Source organism: Rhagoletis zephyria, unplaced genomic scaffold (genome assembly GCF_001687245.7).
Source record: "Rhagoletis zephyria isolate East Lansing unplaced genomic scaffold, Rhagoletis_zephyria_1.1 Rzeph_scaffold_01098, whole genome shotgun sequence".
Taxonomy (NCBI): domain Eukaryota; kingdom Metazoa; phylum Arthropoda; class Insecta; order Diptera; family Tephritidae; genus Rhagoletis; species Rhagoletis zephyria.
Genome location: NW_016158182.1, coordinates 46,995 through 65,763, shown reverse-complemented (window position 1 = coordinate 65,763; position 18,769 = coordinate 46,995). Strand labels below are relative to the sequence as shown.

The following is an 18,769-nucleotide window of genomic DNA, read 5'->3' as shown; positions in this document are numbered from 1 at the left end:
TGTAATATTGATGCGCCTAAAAGATGCAGCGCTTTCTATTCTCAATTTACATACCTGATGACTGTACGAATGGATATTATAATAGCGAGGTTTTAGTTTTTTAAACTACAATTTTATTAATTTCATGATGGTTTAACAAATGAAAAATTTTTTGGAAAAATATAACCCACTTGGTTAAGAACTGGTAATACTTATTCTAACTTAAATCTAATCGTCAACTATGTTCCAACAGTTCAGTTTTTACATGCAACTCTGCCAATTGAGCTACATCTCTTTCCCCCCTCCACGCACTAATTATACGCGCCGAACCCAAGCAAACCGTTTCACTATAAAACACTGCGTATTGACCCGGCGTAAGCGCTCGTAATGGCTTATCTAAAGTGATTGTCACGCGGGCCTTATTATTGGCGCACTTTTTGACCACACAATCCACCAACGGTTTTGTGTGTTGAAAGCGAAAACGACAACGTAGCTCACGTGTCACACTGGCATTAGCTGCTTCTCCAACAACATTTAGTGGATCATCGCACAGCCAGTTCGGCGCGCTCGCGCAAATAACATCGTTAAGCAGCGCTGGATGCTCGTGTCCCGAAGCCACATAAATAGTATTACTGGCCACGTCTTTTTGTGCCACAAAGTAGGGTCGCAGGCAAGAGGCCAAACGACAACGTTGTCCAATGGTCCACTCATGTATGCCATTGTGTGTGCCCACAATTTGGCCGGTATCGATGTCTACGAAATGACCAGGGCGTGGGTGTATATACTACGAGATTTTTTTTTTATATTATATTAGAAAAAATTAACTGCGAGTCACCCAACTACCTCCTTTATGAACTCCTTAAAATCACGATTTCCCACAAAACAAATACCGGTACTCTCCTTCTTGCGCGCCAAGCGTGCCAGCCCACACTTAATCGCCAAAACTTTCACATCGCTTTTCAGTGAATCGCCCAGCGGAAACATGGTGCGACTGAGCGCATGTCGTTGTATGCCGGAGAGGAAAAAAGTTTGATCTTTGAATTTATCACAAGGTATAAGGAGATGCACGTCTGTTAATTTGAGAAATCTGTGAATTTACGTGCGCTTGTAACGCATTTGCTGCTTTAACATACCATCATTCGCATTATATTGCTCTAAAAAGTTGCCAAAACTTGTTTTCGCATAATGACCAGTAGCAATGGCATCGCATTTTAGTTGCTCCCTGGCATACTTGTAGAATAAATCAAATTTGATGTATTTATTACAAAGTATATCCGGATTTGGGGTCAGACCATTTTGATAATCATCCAGAAAAGAGCTATTGTGATACAAAGAGGGTACTTGGATAACAACTGAAATTTATCGAGTTGCGCAACTGTCTCACCTGAACACCGAATTCCAATAGTCTTTTACATAATTTACGACACGCAGTTCAATGCCCAACTTTTGGCAGGTGTATTCCGCATCACGGTAATCCTGCTCACCGCTGCAAGCGCCCAGTTCATCAAATTCATCCCAGTTTTTCATAAATACGCCCAACACATTGTAGCCTTTTTCATAAATTTTAAAACTAGATACTAGTAAAACATAAGAAATTTGCGGTCATTAGCTGCAAACCAACCTCTTTGTTTTAGTAAAAGCGCCGAAATGGCGCTATCGACGCCACCGGATATGCCAATCACGATATTGCGGAACATCCTAAGAACTGCTGCTCCTGCTGCGTTGCTCACTTAACAGCTGTTTATTGTTTATTTGCATACCAGACGGCATGGAACAGCTGCTGAAGGATCGGTAGGGTTGCACGGCACAGCTGACAAGCAAACGAATAGCCGGTTTATTTTATAGCGATTTATTGTCATCTTGTGAGGTTGTTTGTTAAGTTATTGTGCTCAAAAATGTATTGCCGCTTGTGTTTATTTCAAGCGCAAATCTTCATTCCGTTGCGTGATGAAAGTGGCAATGTTTCCACTGATATTTTAAGCACAGTGGAGAAATATACTCGGGTGGAGGTGAGTGGCAGATATTCACTGCTGATTAGAATACTATTTCTTATTCAAAAATCCACTTTTAGCTTACTAGTGAAGATTGCATTTGCGTCAGCTGCTGGTCTAGCGTAGATAGCTTCAGAAAGTTTTGTTTGTTGGTGGCCGAAAGGCAATCGCAATATGCATGGAGCAGGGAATTGGTCACACAGGAAGAAGACATATTTGAAAGTGCTGAGGGAGTAACAGCAACGAAAAAAGATGCGAAAGCCTGCTTGGAGTCATTAAATGCAAATCTAGAGCGGACAAATGAATCTGAAGCCATAGGAAGTGCGAACAGTAGCATAGTGAGTGAGCAGAGATACCGGAGGGAAAATGACGGTATAAATCTGAAGACGCCTAGGAAGTCAGAGTATGATTTTGATTGTATGGATGTCACCGCTGGAGAAAGGGGAACTTACGTAGCAGCAATACCAGAGAAGCCAATATGTTCTGAAGCAGATGCCAATATTGCTACTTCAGTGGAATGCCTGGCCATGGAGGAACAAGAAATGTGCTCAGAGGAATTTTATTTGCAGCACAAGCAAGATAGGAATGATAGAGTGGAATTGCTCTTATTACAGAATAATGAAACAAACACAACATCAAATAAAATACAAGCAGAAGCGATTTCCAATCAAACAGAATCGCCGCAAAGGTGCGTTAAGAAATTAGCCAATGAAGAAAACCATTCAATTTCGCTCAGCACACGAAAACTGGGACGCCCACGACGAAGCGGTGCGTATTTATGTACGTTTAGGAATTTCGTATACGAGTTTTAATTTTTTTTTACTCATCAGATGCCGCAAGTCAAGCAGCAGATGACCAATTGATTGCTAGTCACATGCAGCTCTTCTGCGAGCTGTGCAAATTCGAGGCAGACAACTTTAAAGCATTGAAAGATCATTTCAAGGCGATACATAATAGCAACGGTTATGTAGTTTGCTGTGGAAAGCGGCTGTATAAGCTTGGAATTTTAATAGATCACATAAATGTGCACCGCAATGCCGCTTACTTTTCGTAAGTATTGGCTACAAGCTATAAAATTACAAACAAAATAGCTTGTATTACAGCTGTTCCAGCTGCGGCTCGCACTTCGCAGATCGGCTATGTCTGCGCAATCATCTACTTTTGAAGCATCAGAAGCCCGCAGAGTCACCACTTCAGTGCACGACTTGTGGCGTGCGATTTGCTAAGGTGCGCTTTCTGCAGCGACATGTGCGTAAACATGAAGACGTCAACGCGTGTGATCTGTGTGGTAAGGAAATGCCCACGCGCGTTACATTAAATGCCCACAAGCGCTTGTGCCATGGGAGTCAGCAGCAGCAGCGCCAGCATGCTTGCAGTATATGCGCGCGAATTTTCAAAACTGCAAGGCGACTGAGGGTGAGGGGATTTTAAAAGGATTTTAATTTTTAAAAGGTTTAATTTTTCTTCAAACTTCATAGGAGCACATGGCAACCCATACGGGCGAGTATCTATACCGCTGCAACTATTGTGATAAGCCCTTTAAATGCGCTTCCAATTTACATGCACATCGTAAGTGGAAACATCCGGCTGAATGGGGGCGAGATCAGAGTGTGAAAGCATCAAAGGAAAATACTTCAAGTGCATTTCGGCAATCAAACCCTGTTTAGGTCGGCAAAATCTTTTAAACGTTGTTTGTCCATTTGGCAATATCTTCTACGCATTCTTCTGCTCAGAGCTGGCATCGATGGNCCCTGTTTAGGTCGGCAAAATCTTTTAAACGTTGTTTGTCCATTTGGCAACATCTTCTACGCATTCTTCTGCTCAGAGCTGGCATCGAGTCAAATCCTGGACCGGTAACCTGGACTGGAAACCTTCACCTCCTGCGTATGCCAGAGACGATTGCACCCAAACTCCACCTCAATCAGGTGCAATACCTGAAATGGGTGGATTCACCTTAGAACCTTCTCTGAGCTTAGAACTCACTGGAAGTGGACCTCGGCATTTGTGACCCCATGTTGTTTAAACCGAATGCACACCAGAGTTCATCTGAGCAATACATGCGCAACACGACCACAAAAAAAAACAACACAGCCATAGCCCAGACACAACCATACCCCCACCTACACGCCACCACCAACAGCTCCTAGTTCCTCGCACAATATACTCGCCGTGTCAGTTCGGGATATACCGTAAAGTTCAGAACTGCGCACCACGCGAAAATGGACGAGCAACTTCGTACCCCCACAAAGCAGCAACCCCCAAATGGAATCACATACAACAAATGGCCGGCAGACATCACCACAAATAACTTACACTCCTATTAGTCTCCTAAGGCACATAAAGATACTACAGTTTAACTGTAACAGACTACAGAGCGAGATTGAGGAAATAACCGTTTTCATGGGTCGACATGGAATATTGAAAGCTGCTCTCCAACAGACGAAGTTGCATAGCAACTCAACATTGTGGAGCTGCGTGGAGATCGCCAGCGAGATAATGGTGGTGGCTTAGCAGGGGTACCATCCCAGAATGTCAGAGTACATATACACCCCTGACACTAGCTTCCCGGCAGGATATTACCCTAATATAGGTGCGCCCCTCAAAAGTGAAAACCGACTGATAGTTGATGACTTCAACGCGCACCACGATATCTTTGGCATTCAATTCAGTCGAATGATCATTGGCGAATACACTTGGCAGAGCAGATAAATAATTCGACATTCTGCACGATGAACGACGACGCACCCACCAGGATATGGGCAGCTGCAATAGCTCGCCTGACTTAACAATTGTAAGCGCTGGTCTGATAAACAGCATAACGTGGCGACCTATGCCGACTCTAGCATCAGACCATCTTCCCATAGTCATCTCGATCGATAAATCTGCCCGATTCATTTCCGCTGCATGCATTTCGGACACCTTTCCGAACTTTCCAGCTGATGAGCGTGACAACCTGCGCCAGGTCGATCGCGAAAATCCCCGCATTGGGGATCTCAACACGGAATTCAGCAACTATTAAAGTACCATAAACGGAAGAAGTGGGAGGAGCGTCTCATGAGCGATGCAAGAGCTATTTTAGCCGACAGTTCACGCTGCATCCTTCGATGGATAAAGCACGACAGAATGTGCATGCTGATGCTGAAAAAATTGGGCCCTGCGGGAGAGGATTATCACAATCTATCCGTGGTCGTCGCTCCTGATATTTGAAAGGCGGGGAGAATTGTCATACCGGCCAACAAAAGGAAGACTTATCTTCTGACCCCAGCGAGGCATCAGCAGGGATTCCGTAAAGTACAGATTGCAACAACAGGAGTTAATGCCATAAAGACCCAGAAACTCGCGGCCTGAACCGAAACCGCCCCTATGACAGAACAGTGCTACTAGCATTGAATCTGTCAAAGGCGTTTGACACCGTCAACATCTCCATGGTACTAGGAGGCATTGAGGCTCCTTCTTGCCCGCAGGAACTCAAACGGTGGTCAGCGAATTATCTGAAAGGTCGACATTCGTCAAGGAAAATTAAACAGAGTCCTAAAGGGTGTGTCCTTTCCTCACTTCTGTTTAATTATTATATCTCAAAGCTTCCTCAATCACCGGAGGGAGTCTCTATTATCTCTTATGCTGAAGTATGGGATCTGTTCGAAAGTAAACGGTTACCTCTCCAAAATTTCTCGCTTCTTCACTGCAAGGAGCTCAACCCTCTTATTTACGAAATTTTCGGCAACCTTTTTTTACCACCTGGACGAAGGAGATCAGACTACAGCGGGGAATTCATGTCTATGGTGAACCAATTCCGACGGGGAATAAGCCGAAGTAAACATCGATAGTCTGCACTCCTTCTCGGCGCATACAACCGCAGTAGGGTACAGAGCGGCTGTAAGGTGCTCAAATATAAAGACACATGGCAACTGGCAGGCCCGTGTGGTCATCGGGGGACCAGCAGGACGCAGTGGACGAAGCTACAGCCCCACCTACATGGCGTGGCTCAAATGCTCCCTGTCAAGAAGCACAACACGATGCTTTGTAAGCAGTTCTTAGTAGCATGCCGCAGACATGGGCACTCGAACAGATCTCTGATTGCCGCAGAGCTTCGTCCTGTGCCTCGGAAGACTCGCACCACCATAGTCCAACTTCGCTCTGGCTACTGCAGCAGGTTAAACTTCTACCTGGGTAGGATAAATAAATGCAGATATGCCCAATGAGTGCACCGCATCCGAAGAGGCAGAACGCCTCTCTTCCTATAGACCCAGTTGGAGTGGCACACTTCCTGGGTCTCCTATTAGTTGAGCCTGACGACAACGATTGAAAGACAAGCCGATATAGGCAGGGCTAGGTAGCCGCTACAACAACAACAAATTCAAGTGCATAATAAATTTAGTAAATTAAATAAATTTGTAAAAATTCAAGCAACTCAAATCAAAATCAACCATATACCTCCTACCTGAGTATGATACACCCCTTCGCATGCCCACGAAATCCCACTCAACCAACGCCCCTCTCCCTCTATTCCAGCCCAGTCGGAGTGGCCCGCTACGTGGCAACAATATAAACCTCCATGCGAATACTCATTACTTTGCTATTTCGAATGATAACTGTATGAAAAAGCTACATTTCAATAGCTTTTAGCTTTAGAACTAAACGCAAAAAAGTATTAGTAAACGTAAAATAGTAAAAACTTAAAAACTACCATCTCTACTATTAACTGGTCATAAGTAGAATTTTAAAGTTATCGGCATGGACGTTTTTCCAAAAGATAACATTAAGCTTTTGCTATTAAATTTCAGGATTTTTTTTTGTATCTTACGGAAGTTTTTTTTTATCTTTCTACTTATCTTAGATTTTATAACATGTCTGTTTTTGCATATTTAATTCAAAACAATTTAAATTTTTTATTTCAGTATTTTTTAACAATCAATTTTCGTGTTATCGATAACTTAATTGAGCCTCTAGTTAAGTTGATAATTCAAATCGAATGGCAACGCCGTTCCAACTCTCTGACACGGCGTATGAGTAACTTCGCGCTCATTTACAGCATCCTACTGCTGCCGCTGCTCCTGCTTTGTGCCAAATTCGTTTAGCAGAAAAATATTCGTTTCAGTTCTTCGGTAACCAACAGCGAATTCGGACGCATTGCTGAAGGCAACGCAGCGATTCAGTAATTTAAAATAAAAAAATAGCATCAAAGTGTGTTAGACAAAGGAGAAAAAGGCAAAAAAAAAGAGCAGGGCACAAAACCATAATTGTGTCAATGTTCGCCGCGTGTTGCAATCAAAGTGTTGTCGAAAAACGATTTCTTTACTTTTTTCTCACTGCAGCTCCTTAAATGTAAACAGTGCGAAAGGCTCTCCCTTCCAAGTAAAGTCGGTGCGACCACAGGCATACATATATTTACATACATACATATGTATTTAGGACTACTTGTAAGTGGGCGTTCTTATTGAAATTGCATTTATATTTTTTGCTTTGGCTTTTCCCTGTCAAGTGATTGGTGGCTAACGGTGCGTGTTGTAATTAATTCGCTCGTTCCAGATGCATACGCATAATCATAAATACTATGAAAAAGTTGCAAACCGTTAACTATGCAAATGGATTTTCTTGTTGGCATAAATAAATAATAACATACATATGCACATACATGCATTGCGTGAACTTACTGAGCACGGGACGATAGCTGTGTGAAAAGTGAAAATTGTGAACTAAAAAGTTAGTACACAGATTTAACTTGAATTAAAAAAAATAAAATTAAAAAAAAACGCAACTTACATATAAATCAAAATTTTTAAGCTAGGTAAGTGCGTCTCCATACATACCTATGTACATACTATGTACATGAACAATGTTATTTAACTAGTGAGTTATAAGGAATTATTAAATAAAAACAAAAAATAAAAAAAATTATTAAAACCATTTTTTTTTAATCTTAAATTAAACGTATTTTGATGTGAAGAATTTTAAAAATAATTTTCGCGGAATATTAAGGTGAAGATACATATGTAAGTATGTAGTTTCCGATTTTTTTTTATGGAATTTTATGTTGAAAAAAAAATTTCTCAAATTAAGTTAAAAAAATGTAGAGTTTAAAAACCAGAAATTAAGATTAGAGATTTTGGTACAAAAAATTAAACATTTAATTACTAAATGGAAATACATACATATCTACATAGAATTTTTTGAAGGTAGGTCTGAAAAAATATTGATCTTTCGATTGCCGATCTTTTCGAATTTGATTTTTTTTCCGAAATAAGAATATGAGTTAAAAATATAAAAATAAAAATTGTGTGTTTTTAGTACAAATTTTGAAATATGATGAAAATGATTTTTTTTTTTTATACAAATTAAAATTTTAAAATTCTGTGTACGTATTTAATGAAATAATTAACCGGGTGTGCTCCATATTTACAAATTTTCTCATTCGACAAGCCGCAACTTTTCAAAAATTAAAACTTCGTTAATTAAATACATATGTACTTAACATACATATATATATGTATGTATGCCTGTTTGGCGTTTGCAAATTTGGCCTTATTAAAATATGTTTAAGCTCTTCGAATTGATCACAGACATTCAATAAAATTTAAACAAAAAAAAAAAATATAAAAAATTTGATAGGATTTCGACCAACCGCGACTCCCTAAAGTCAAACCTAACCTTAAAAATTTAGCACCTAACCTTAAACTCGGATGCGGAAAAATCAAAAATTTAATTCGCTTTTTGGTGGTATTCATGTGAAACATTCAGCTTTCGAGAGCTGCTGGCCAGTAGTTTTGAAAACTTTATATTTTATAATACAAAGAATTTTGTAGAAAAAATTATAAAAATTGGAAAATTTTAAATTAATACACATGTATTTAGTTGGTGATAACTTACGACAATTTCAGCACTGCGATGATTTTTGGGAAAAATATATTTACCGTTATGGCATCGAGTTGAAATATTTGATTTTATTCGAACTCTCACAATTTATCATAAAATTAATAACACTGTCCTCCCGGGAAATTTTAGCTAATTTAATGTAATAAGATTTATTAAAAAAACTATTTCGCAAATATCTCGCTTATTCGAGCTAACCTAGAAAAGCGGCTTAGGGAATGTGTCCAGGGAGTCAAGATTTAGTCGCTGGAATTTCTCGGAAACCAATTGAACACCTAAATTAATTTTGGAGGCCCTAATTAACACCTAAAAGACACCTAATCCCTAGCTAATTTTTATTGATGACGTGGCAAAACGGCAAATTGAAATAACATAAAATATATAATAGAAATAAAATAAAATAAAAATGCGTCGGAAAAAAATTTTCTCTTGGCAAAAAATTTTTTCTCAAGTTTCCTTATTCGCCACTTTCAAAACTTTTCCAATTTAAAATGTATTAGGAAGATCATATATGTAATTATTGTACTCCTTGCTGCTTTTCAGAAAATTCGTCCGTACTAAGACATTTTTGTAAACATATTTTCGGTGCGCGAATGTATTTTTTTAGACGCAAACATTTTACTAAACAAATTTAATTTCTTGAACTATTTTACTTAATTACAAAATAAAGCATGTTCTTACTCACTGAAATTTCCTGATTCAAACTTTTCTTTAGACATTTTTTAATATTAATTTAACATTAAACTTTATGCAGCTCATATTTAAGTGCATTCTTATGCGCCTCTTACGACAAAAAAAGTACAAAAATTTCTTTAAAAATTTATTATGCACATTCAGCCCTAAACATTTTTCTCTCACTCGCTCCTCTCTCTCGTGGTTATGTATTTATTTATTTATTTTTCAGGATTATTTAAGTACGTATTCTACTTGAGTATGCAGCTTTGAAGTATTTGGCTGTCTTTCCGTGCTCGAAAAGAAATACAATCACCACCCAAGTTTTTTTTTCTACATTTCTTCCTTAGCAAATGCTGCTGTTACCAATCAAAATATTTTCGCCCACCCCCACCGTATTGCTTTTAAGTCTTCCATATTACCATAATTTTTTGCACGCTTCCTTTTCTACAAATTCTCCATTAAACAAGCACCCTCATCGCTTTACCAACAAATTAACCTGACGCCCAAAGCCCACTCATTGCATTGTTTCAAAGTTTAAATCTTCTACTACTACACATAAAACCAGGAAGCCGCACTTTGTCAAACAATATGTTTACGGCTTACCATGACCTTTAAAAGCTGCTGACCTGAGTGCGCTACACAATACCTTCTACCTATTTACATGTTTTTATCCACGCACCTAACCTAAATACATACGTACATAAAGCCCACTAAATTGTATACTAACTTAACACAGCTCATCTCACAAGCAATCAACAGTTAGTTATCCGTGTCCATTTGCTCATTTCCGTCGTTTACTTTTGTTACTTTTTTGTTTTTGTATATTAAAAGAAGTTGTTGTCTTTGTAGTTGTACATTATTTAACTTTTAATTAGCTTTGACCGAATAGTACATACTTACATACATATAAATAGTTACCTATCTATGTATAGCGGGACAAGAGATTGATAGTGGAGAAAAATAAAAACGGAAAAAAGAAACAGAAAACGAGGAAGGTAAACTTGTTGCGGTTATTGTGTACGATAACCCTGATAATGGTTGAGGAGGTTTTTTATTATTACTTTCTGTACTTCTGTAGAAAAAATTAAAAAAATGGCGTTTGCAGTCAGGTGATAGAGGTGGTTTGATTTTGATTAAATTTTTGAGGTAAAATAAATTAATGGCGAAAATGTAAAGTAAAGTGAAATAATATAAATATNATTAAATTTTTGAGGTAAAATAAATTAATGGCGAAAATGTAAAGTAAAGTAAAGTAAAGTGAAATAATATAAATAAATAAAAAAATGGAGTAAAAAACGCTAAAAATACGATTAAAAAATGTAGAATAGCAAAAATTAAATTGATTTTCATGGCCACAGAGAAACGAAATTAAGCCAGAGAACTAAACGAAAACCACTTAAAACGTAGGATCCTTTCTTTGTCTAGATATCTAAATCAGAGCTGTTAAATTCCATTACGATTGGTAGTCATTAAATTTTTGCATTTTTTAATCTTAATGATTTTTTTAATTTTCCTAGATAACCAAGTAATTAATAATAAATTATAATTAAAAATAACCAAAAATAATCATGATTAAATGCCATTAAAAAATATTCGAAAATAGCCAAATAATCCAAAATAATCAAAGGAATAATCAAATAATCGAAATTAATAATTTTTTTTAATATTTGATTGTTTTTAATTATTTGATTGTTTTACTTATTTGATTATTTCTAATTATATGATTATTTTTCCAAATAGATGAAGCTGTGTTTTGCAGGCATATTTTTATAAGTTTGTATTAAATAACTAAAACCAAATTCACTGTACGAGTAAATACTTGTACTGTAGTTTACAAATAAGGAATGATTTCTTACAGACATCGTCAGCTGTTTTCGCTATTGATGAATACTTTCAGCAAGAATTTCGTAGAAATCCAAAATATTCGAAAATAATTATATTAATCGTGTAATTAAAAAAATTCAAGACAAATTGAAAATAATCAAAAAATAACGAAATAATCATGTATTATAAAATTAATTAATTAATTATTATTTTTATTATTTTTTTAAGTAATTAGTTACACCGTGCGACAGTAAATTTTGCACAGAAAAAAAATGAATATATTCACGAAACTATGGGTAAATTATAGTAAAACTGCGTACGTAGTTTTTCTCTCTGACGTCAGAATTTTTTTTAAAGCACTTTGAAATTTAAAAAATATTATTATTTCAAAAAATTATTTAAAAATTTCAGTGAAATGTAGGATAACAATATGGGTATCATATAAATAAAAAATTCTGTAGAATTATAACAGAGTAAATTTTTTGGTACACAAGGACGAATAGGTATGGAAAATGTCCTTTGAAAATTATGTCCTTAAATATCCTTGAAAATTTGCATTTTTTTTAAATTATTTTTCGGAGACTAATACATGTACAACCTCATCATCGAAATTCCTCCTGCAAACTTTTATTAAATTAAAAATATAAAATTTATTAAAAGCGATTTTCAATACCTATTCACCCTTGTAAACCAAAAAAGCTTTATTGTTTTTAAAATCTACAGAATTGTATCTCTCATTGCCCTTTCTTGTCCTATCCTATCCGCACCTAACCCAACCTTACTTAACAAAAATTGTTATACTTTTTTTTTTAAATCTTAATTATGTAAGCATGTTACTTTCAATAAACTGTGNAACCCAACCTTACTTAACAAAAATTGTTATACTTTTTTTTTTAAATCTTATTAAGCACGTTACTTTCAATAAACTGTTTGTCAACTAAATGAATAATGAATGCCAAAAACTAATGAACAGCAAATTTTAATGTTAAACACCTTAAATATAATTTTAATATTTCCATCGGTAAAAATACATACATACATATACATAACCGCCATAAAATTAAAAAGGCTAAAAAACCCTTAAGAACAATATGTAAATTAAAGCTAAAGAAAATTGGTTTAAGCGTGGTTGCATTTTGCATTTTATTCTCTGCTATAGCGAATTAGCATAACAAAGTACTAAATAAACCCACCTTAAGCCAATCGAGTGACAACTTATGTAATTACGTGGGCGAACATGAAAGCGTATATGAAAAATAGACTGTTTGGCGAAGCTTTTAAGGTTTCAGTTGAGCTCCGTCGTTTACTTAAAATATACAATGCATATGTTAACAAGACATAAATTTAGCGGTATTAAGTAGCTTTATGGTGTTTTATGTGGTTTTTTCTTGTTCTGCACTTGAGGTGAGGCAAAATTTTCGAATTTTTAAGTTAGCCACATTGGAGGAAGGAAGTTATTGTTAAAAGGATAAATAAGTATGTATATAAATAAGAGACCATAAAAATTTATTTTTACTAAAAAAAAAAAAAAAATACAAACAATTTATGAGAGTTTTATAAAAAAATATAAAAGTTTTAAGAAAAATTAGTTAAGCTCTGGAATATATGTATGTTATCAGTTTTTCTTTTTTAAACTTGAACCTTATAGCATTCAAAGGCGAAGCTAATTCAGTCTAAACTGGTATCTGCATACTTTGGTATATAACATACGTACATTAGACTGCGTCACCAAAAAAATTACTTGAATAACTGCGCCAAAACTATTCTGATTTAAACTTATGGGATCTCAGTATTTTCCAACTATTTTTATTTCTCTGCAAAAAAAAAGTCATTCATGCCCCCATTCATTTTTCAAATACCAACACTTCTTTAATTCAACTTTGAATGACGTTCGTTCATCCTACCTTTCTCTTTCATCCTTTGTATCAGTTTATTAGCAAAGAAATAAAAAGGATGAAAAATACCTTTCCAATGATACCTAAATCGGAAGAGTTTAGGTTCAGTTATTGAAGCTTTTCTTATACCAATCTTTGAAAAAAGTTAAACACCGACGCCAAAAATCCCATTATTATGATTCCGTTCAAAATTTTTTAAAAATTCTTTCAAAATATTTTTATGCAAATTTTTCAAGAATATTTTTATTCAAATTTTTTAAAAATTATTGTATGCAAATTTTTTAAGCTTAAACCGTTTTGTCATTTGAGGGAATTTTTTCAAAAAAATCTTTAAGAAACTATTTTTATTCATAAAAAACTCCATTTTTTGGAGGTATTTTCAAATCGGTCCAGCTCACGTAAATCTTAATATTTTCCAGAAATATTTTGGTGGACGTCTTAAAATATAATAGATTTTATAATTTCAATGGAAACACAGTACCGATTTTTTTTTTGTATGGGGAGTGTTGCAGTCTAATGTACATACATGCATGCATACATAGATATGTATGAATATCTAAAGTACTCGACTAAATTTTCATACTCTCTCCACTATCTGCAATTAATAACGAAACAACTACATACAAATTGTTGCATGCTTGCATACTCCTTATTAAATGTTAATTGTGTGGCTTACCGCTGTTCGGAGCAGTTATGCACTTGTCGAGTAGCTACTTGTTGAAGTGGAGAGAAGCCACAATTTATACAACTATTTAGTTGAAAACTGCTCCAAATATATATATATATGTGTAGAAATTCCTGCTAAATCCATGAAGTGTTCGCTACCTTGCAAATTTGTATCGTAATAATTAAGTGTTCAATTCACGTAGTATGTATGTATGTATGCACAACGGTATTTATTATAACTTTCTCACATAACGGTTGTTTGTAACAGCCTAAAGCAATGGAGATAGATATAGACAAATGTATACATAAATGATCAGTGTGAACAGAGAACTCAATGACTGACTGTCTGTCCGCCTGTGCGCACGATAACTCGAGTAAAAATTGAGATATCTGAACGAAATTCAGTGTACGTGTAGGTACTTCTTTTGAGCGTAAAACGGATGGTATTGAAAATGGGCAAAATCGGACGATAACCCTACACGCCTACATCTCATATAATGGTAGCTTACAGAAATACGGAACAGCGATATTTTAGTTACTACTGATGTTTTTTCGCTCAAAATTTATATTTACAAATCTTTAGCCAAAAAATAAGATTATTATAAATTTTTATATGTGTATATCTCGGTAGCCACTTTACCCAATTTCTCTTACACTTGGCACAGTTGTTGTTGGTCCTGGTAAAACATATCAAACGGTTGAAAATTTTTGAATTCTGACAATACCCTGACGGAAAGAAGTGATTTTTTTAAATCAATTGCAATGAGTAAATGTTACGAATTTTGATCCTCTTTTTACTCAAAAAAAAAAAAACAAAAAACAATTAGTGTCTTGGAAGTATGAAAAAGCATATGAGTGCATAAGTGCAGAACACAAGTGTATTCAAACAAAACATACGGACTTTGAAGTTGTGTAAACCAAATTCATTTTATAGTAGTTAAAAATATTTTAATATGTTAAATAATATGTTAAATAAATGAGTTCGTTGCAGGTAAAATAGTGAGCATTTCTATTAGTTATCATTGAAAATAAAGTAGTTTATAAATTACTTTCAAACTAATTAAATTTCCTGCAGGGTAACCACGCCTACATCCCATTTAACTGTAATTTAGATAAATACGAAATCTTCGATAAATCAGTAAATACTACAGCGAATTTATTTAAAATTGAATCAAAGCATCTCGGTGTTTGGGTGCCGCATGAATGAACGCAGATAAATTCGAAATTGGATCACCCCATCACAAACGATTTCAAAGCCTGGATTAACGGCAAAAGAGGTTATGTTGAGCGTTTGATGCGATTGGAATCTAATTGTCCATTATGAACTACTACAATGTGGCAAAACGATCTATAATAATCCATAGATAATAATGGCCAATATATGTACTTGATTAAAATTGATTTTCAATAAAGAAATTTTTTCAAAAATTTTCGGAGAGTTTTCATATGACCCAATACAATAATCAAAATAAAATGAGATTAAATAAAATAAAATAACAAGTCACGTAAAAATAGATAAGAAAGAATAATCAAAGGAAATTGAAAAAAATACAGGAAAACTAAATTAAATAAGAACTATGAAATAAAACAAAAAATGTATAATGAAATCGTAGAAATGAAAAAAACAAACTTATATGTACATATGTATGAACAATCTTAAATAAAACCAAAGACAAAAAATTAGTTAACAAATACGAAAATCGAAAAATTCGATTTCAACTCTATCCTTTTACCCGAAACCGCTCACCCACCCTTGCGCACACCGCAATTTCATTACGTTTTTTGTAAAAGTACATTTTTTTTTTGTTTGCAAAATTTCATTCCAATTTTTCGACAGTGCGAATTGTTGCGCATTGAAAATTTTATTGCTCGTAAAAGGCATAGGTTAACACTTTAGCACAACCATAAAAAGTTCTGATTGTTTTTTAACAATGTTTCAAACCTTTTTTCAAAATGCAACAGATAAAATAAAATAAAATATTTATGGATACGCATTAGTTTTCGCTAAAAACTTCACTATTTTAGCAAAGTACTAGAATAAATGTTTATCAATGATTGTTTACATATCTATGTACATATGGACGCACATAATTCAAGAATTGGAGTGTGTTATGGCTACTTGTTTACCACCAAAGAAAGTTTTCAAATACTCGTTCATTTACCTGTTTTTATTTTTTTTGTGGGTAATTTTCTGAAGCTACATATCTGCTTTCGGTTTGTCTTTAATATTTTCATAAGCAACAATTTATATTCACATTAGTATATAGAAACAGTATTGTAAGTGACACCGGCAATGTTAATTATGTCATTCGTATTTATAGAAAAATGTTTATCAATGCTAGATTTTTTTTATTAGAGAAATGTCGGCTTGCGTGTTGACTAAAAACGTACAAAATTTGTTTGACCCATTAATTTTCAATTCGATAAAGTCGGAGTAATACAAACTTAAGCAATAAATGCCCTTTGTTGAAAAAGATTTATTTAAATGTCCAATTCCTCCGCCCTCAGTGTTCGCTCCTGAGAGGCGTGTGCGTTTAAAGCGCGCATATTAGCATTATTGCGTGAATTTGGACGTCTATTATTATTATTGGCATTGTTGTTTCGATTTCTATTATTTGAATTCCGATTGGAATTAAAATTATTACTGTTTCCCCTAACACTGTTATTGTGTCTGCCGTTATTACTGTTATTACTGTACATACTGAAGTTAGTATTGTTTTGTCTAAAATTACACTCTAAAAATTTTTTGTTTAAATTTACGCATATTAAGATAGGTAACCAGTTTCCTCTCCTAATGCGTGTAAATTTACACACCGTGTTAAATTAAACTTTAGATGTGTATTTGACTGTTTAAATTTAAACATCAAATGTCTAAATTCTAAACATTTAATGTGTAAAATTTTAAGTGCAATTTTAAACATTCTGTGTTCACAAGAAATGTGTAAACTTAGGCATTTGATGTTTTAAGCGAAAACAATGAATGTGTAAACCTCCACCAAATTACCCTTTTGGTGTTTAATTTTATACCTACACATACATATATTCTCCCAGGCGTTTTATACGTACAATAATAATAAGTCGTATATTACATTTTATTAAAAACCAGTGTTTATTAACATTTATTTATACATACCTACATATTTTGTATAAACATACATATGCAAGAAAAAATGCATTTATTATATTTTTGAATGAAACATATGAAAAAGTATAATAATAACATTGAAGTAGTGATACCAGCACTGGTATTTAGTTTAGTATAAAGTATTTTTCAATTATTTCATTAAATTTTATTCCAAATGTTTGCAGTTACTCAAACAAGTGTTCATATGTTGATTTTCTTTTAAAATTGACAATGTTTTTTAAGTCAAAATTTGTTATTTTTTTATATTGTTCATGCTTTAACAAAACCAAACATATACACCGCGTGTCATAACTATAAATGCACTAAAAAATTGACTAGTTTGCACCAATTATATTTTTATTTAAGTTGTGTTTTATAAAGATAAAATTTATTCTTCAATAAAAATCGTATAAATCCATGTTTCTAACCTAATGCAATATTTAAAAAAATCAACATACTTTCTTAAAAAATTCGAGCCTTTAATTAGATTTTTAAGAAAAATGTTGAGTATGTAGCTTTACAGCCCATTCAGTTTTAGTATAATAAAGTGCAAGTTTGAAGTGGCTAGGGCTTACTGTTGATTTTTGGTAATTTTTTTGCTGGCAGTGTAGTGAACTTTTTCCATGCAAAGTATGTGCGAGTTTTTTTATGCGGAACAAAATGAGCGACATCTTCAACCAAAAGAATAGCCAAAAATCAACGGAAAGCCCCAGCCGCTTCAAACTTGCACTGGCACACTTAATAAAATTGAATGGGCTGCAATCCTGCATCCTCTACATTTTTCTAAAAATCTAATTAAAGGCTTTCAATTTTTAAGTTGAATTATTTTAAATACTGTATTAGGTAAGAAACCTGGATTTATACGGCTTTTGTTTTTACTAAAACTATATTTTTATTAAAAAAATAACTAAAATTAAATAACAAAAATATAAATGGTTCAAAATTGTGAATATGTAGTGCGCTAATAACCATGACACGGGGTGTATGTTTGTATATAAGTCAAAGTTTCAAGCTTTATACAAAATTCAAAACGTTTTCATCAAAGTTTCGAACTTTTTAATCTTAATAGCTAGAACATTTTTGGATATGCAGTTTTATAGCTCATCAACTTTTAATATAATAAAGGGCAAATTTTAATCGTCTAAAAAATCACGATTATTTTTAATATTTTTTTTTGCTGACGGATTTTTCCACTTTTATCCATATGTATAAACATGAGTTAGTTATGGAATATAATGCGCAAGACCGTTCGCAAACAAAATTTCAAAAAATCAAAGTCAGTTTCTTTGATTTGTACTTGCTATAAAACCAAAAATCTCAAAAACCGTCAGCAATAAAAATTGTTAAAAAAATAGTGATATTTAGCCGATTAAAATTTAATAATATAAAAAAAATAATAATAACCAAAAACTGTTCACTTGAAAAACATTGTGAATATTAAAAAATATCAACATGTGAACACTTGTTTGAGTCACGGTGTACGTATGTGCAAGTTAAGTTTTGATTAAGCAAATATGTAGCATTATTAAAAGACACATTCAGACAAAAGTTTGTAAGAAAAGCTATGGTACAACGGTGAGTTAATAAATAAAATATTTAGTACGGTTCTTTTATTGTTCAAAAGCTGTAATTTTGCTTATGAAACTATTAACTTTTTGCAAACTGTTAATATTTTTCTTTTTACCACGTGTGGAGATGGGATAATGCTTATAAAAGAAGCGTACTAAAAATTCTAAAGTTTGCGA

General features: G+C 34.2%; 3 protein-coding genes across 3 annotated transcripts in view; 2 read left to right on the top strand and 1 right to left on the bottom strand.

Annotated features, from left to right (window-relative positions):
- Nucleotides 1–131: 131 nt before the first annotated feature.
- Nucleotides 132–6,451, bottom strand: LOC108362779 (mitochondrial tRNA-specific 2-thiouridylase 1). Its single transcript, XM_017615922.1, has 6 exons — nt 6,412–6,451; nt 1,601–1,789; nt 1,364–1,529; nt 1,113–1,297; nt 823–1,049; nt 132–763 (listed from the first exon to the last, which is right to left on the bottom strand). The coding sequence occupies exons 2-6, from the start codon at nt 1,674–1,676 to the stop codon at nt 215–217; spliced, it is 1,203 nt and encodes a 400-aa protein (XP_017471411.1). The 5' UTR covers nt 1,677–1,789; nt 6,412–6,451; the 3' UTR covers nt 132–214.
- LOC108362775 (zinc finger and BTB domain-containing protein 49-like) lies at nt 1,801–6,413 on the top strand. Its single transcript, XM_017615919.1, has 6 exons — nt 1,801–1,988; nt 2,051–2,738; nt 2,801–3,020; nt 3,074–3,386; nt 3,449–3,637; nt 3,730–6,413. The coding sequence occupies exons 1-5, from the start codon at nt 1,875–1,877 to the stop codon at nt 3,635–3,637; spliced, it is 1,524 nt and encodes a 507-aa protein (XP_017471408.1). The 5' UTR covers nt 1,801–1,874; the 3' UTR covers nt 3,730–6,413.
- A 378-nt stretch (nt 6,452–6,829) lies between the features above and the next one.
- LOC108362782 (uncharacterized) overlaps nt 6,830–18,769 on the top strand; it is a 30,073-nt gene continuing 18,133 nt past the window's right edge. The window contains exon 1 of the mRNA XM_017615927.1: nt 6,830–7,758. The gene's annotated coding sequence lies outside the window, so the exon portion shown is untranslated. The remainder of the gene's footprint in view (nt 7,759–18,769) is intronic.

Coding starts and splice junctions, on each gene's coding strand:
- LOC108362779 (XM_017615922.1), bottom strand. CDS start 1,676: ATGTTCCGCAATATCGTGATTGGCATATCCGGTGGCGTCGATAGCGCC. Junction 1,530..1,600: donor GCTTTTACTAAAACAAAGAG/GTTGGTTTGCAG, acceptor TTTATGAAAAAG/GCTACAATGTGTTGGGCGTA. Junction 1,050..1,112: donor GCAATATAATGCGAATGATG/GTATGTTAAAGC, acceptor TCAAATTAACAG/ACGTGCATCTCCTTATACCT.
- LOC108362775 (XM_017615919.1), top strand. CDS start 1,875: ATGTATTGCCGCTTGTGTTTATTTCAAGCGCAAATCTTCATTCCGTTG. Junction 2,739..2,800: donor GGGACGCCCACGACGAAGCG/GTGCGTATTTAT, acceptor TTTACTCATCAG/ATGCCGCAAGTCAAGCAGCA. Junction 3,021..3,073: donor CGCAATGCCGCTTACTTTTC/GTAAGTATTGGC, acceptor CTTGTATTACAG/CTGTTCCAGCTGCGGCTCGC.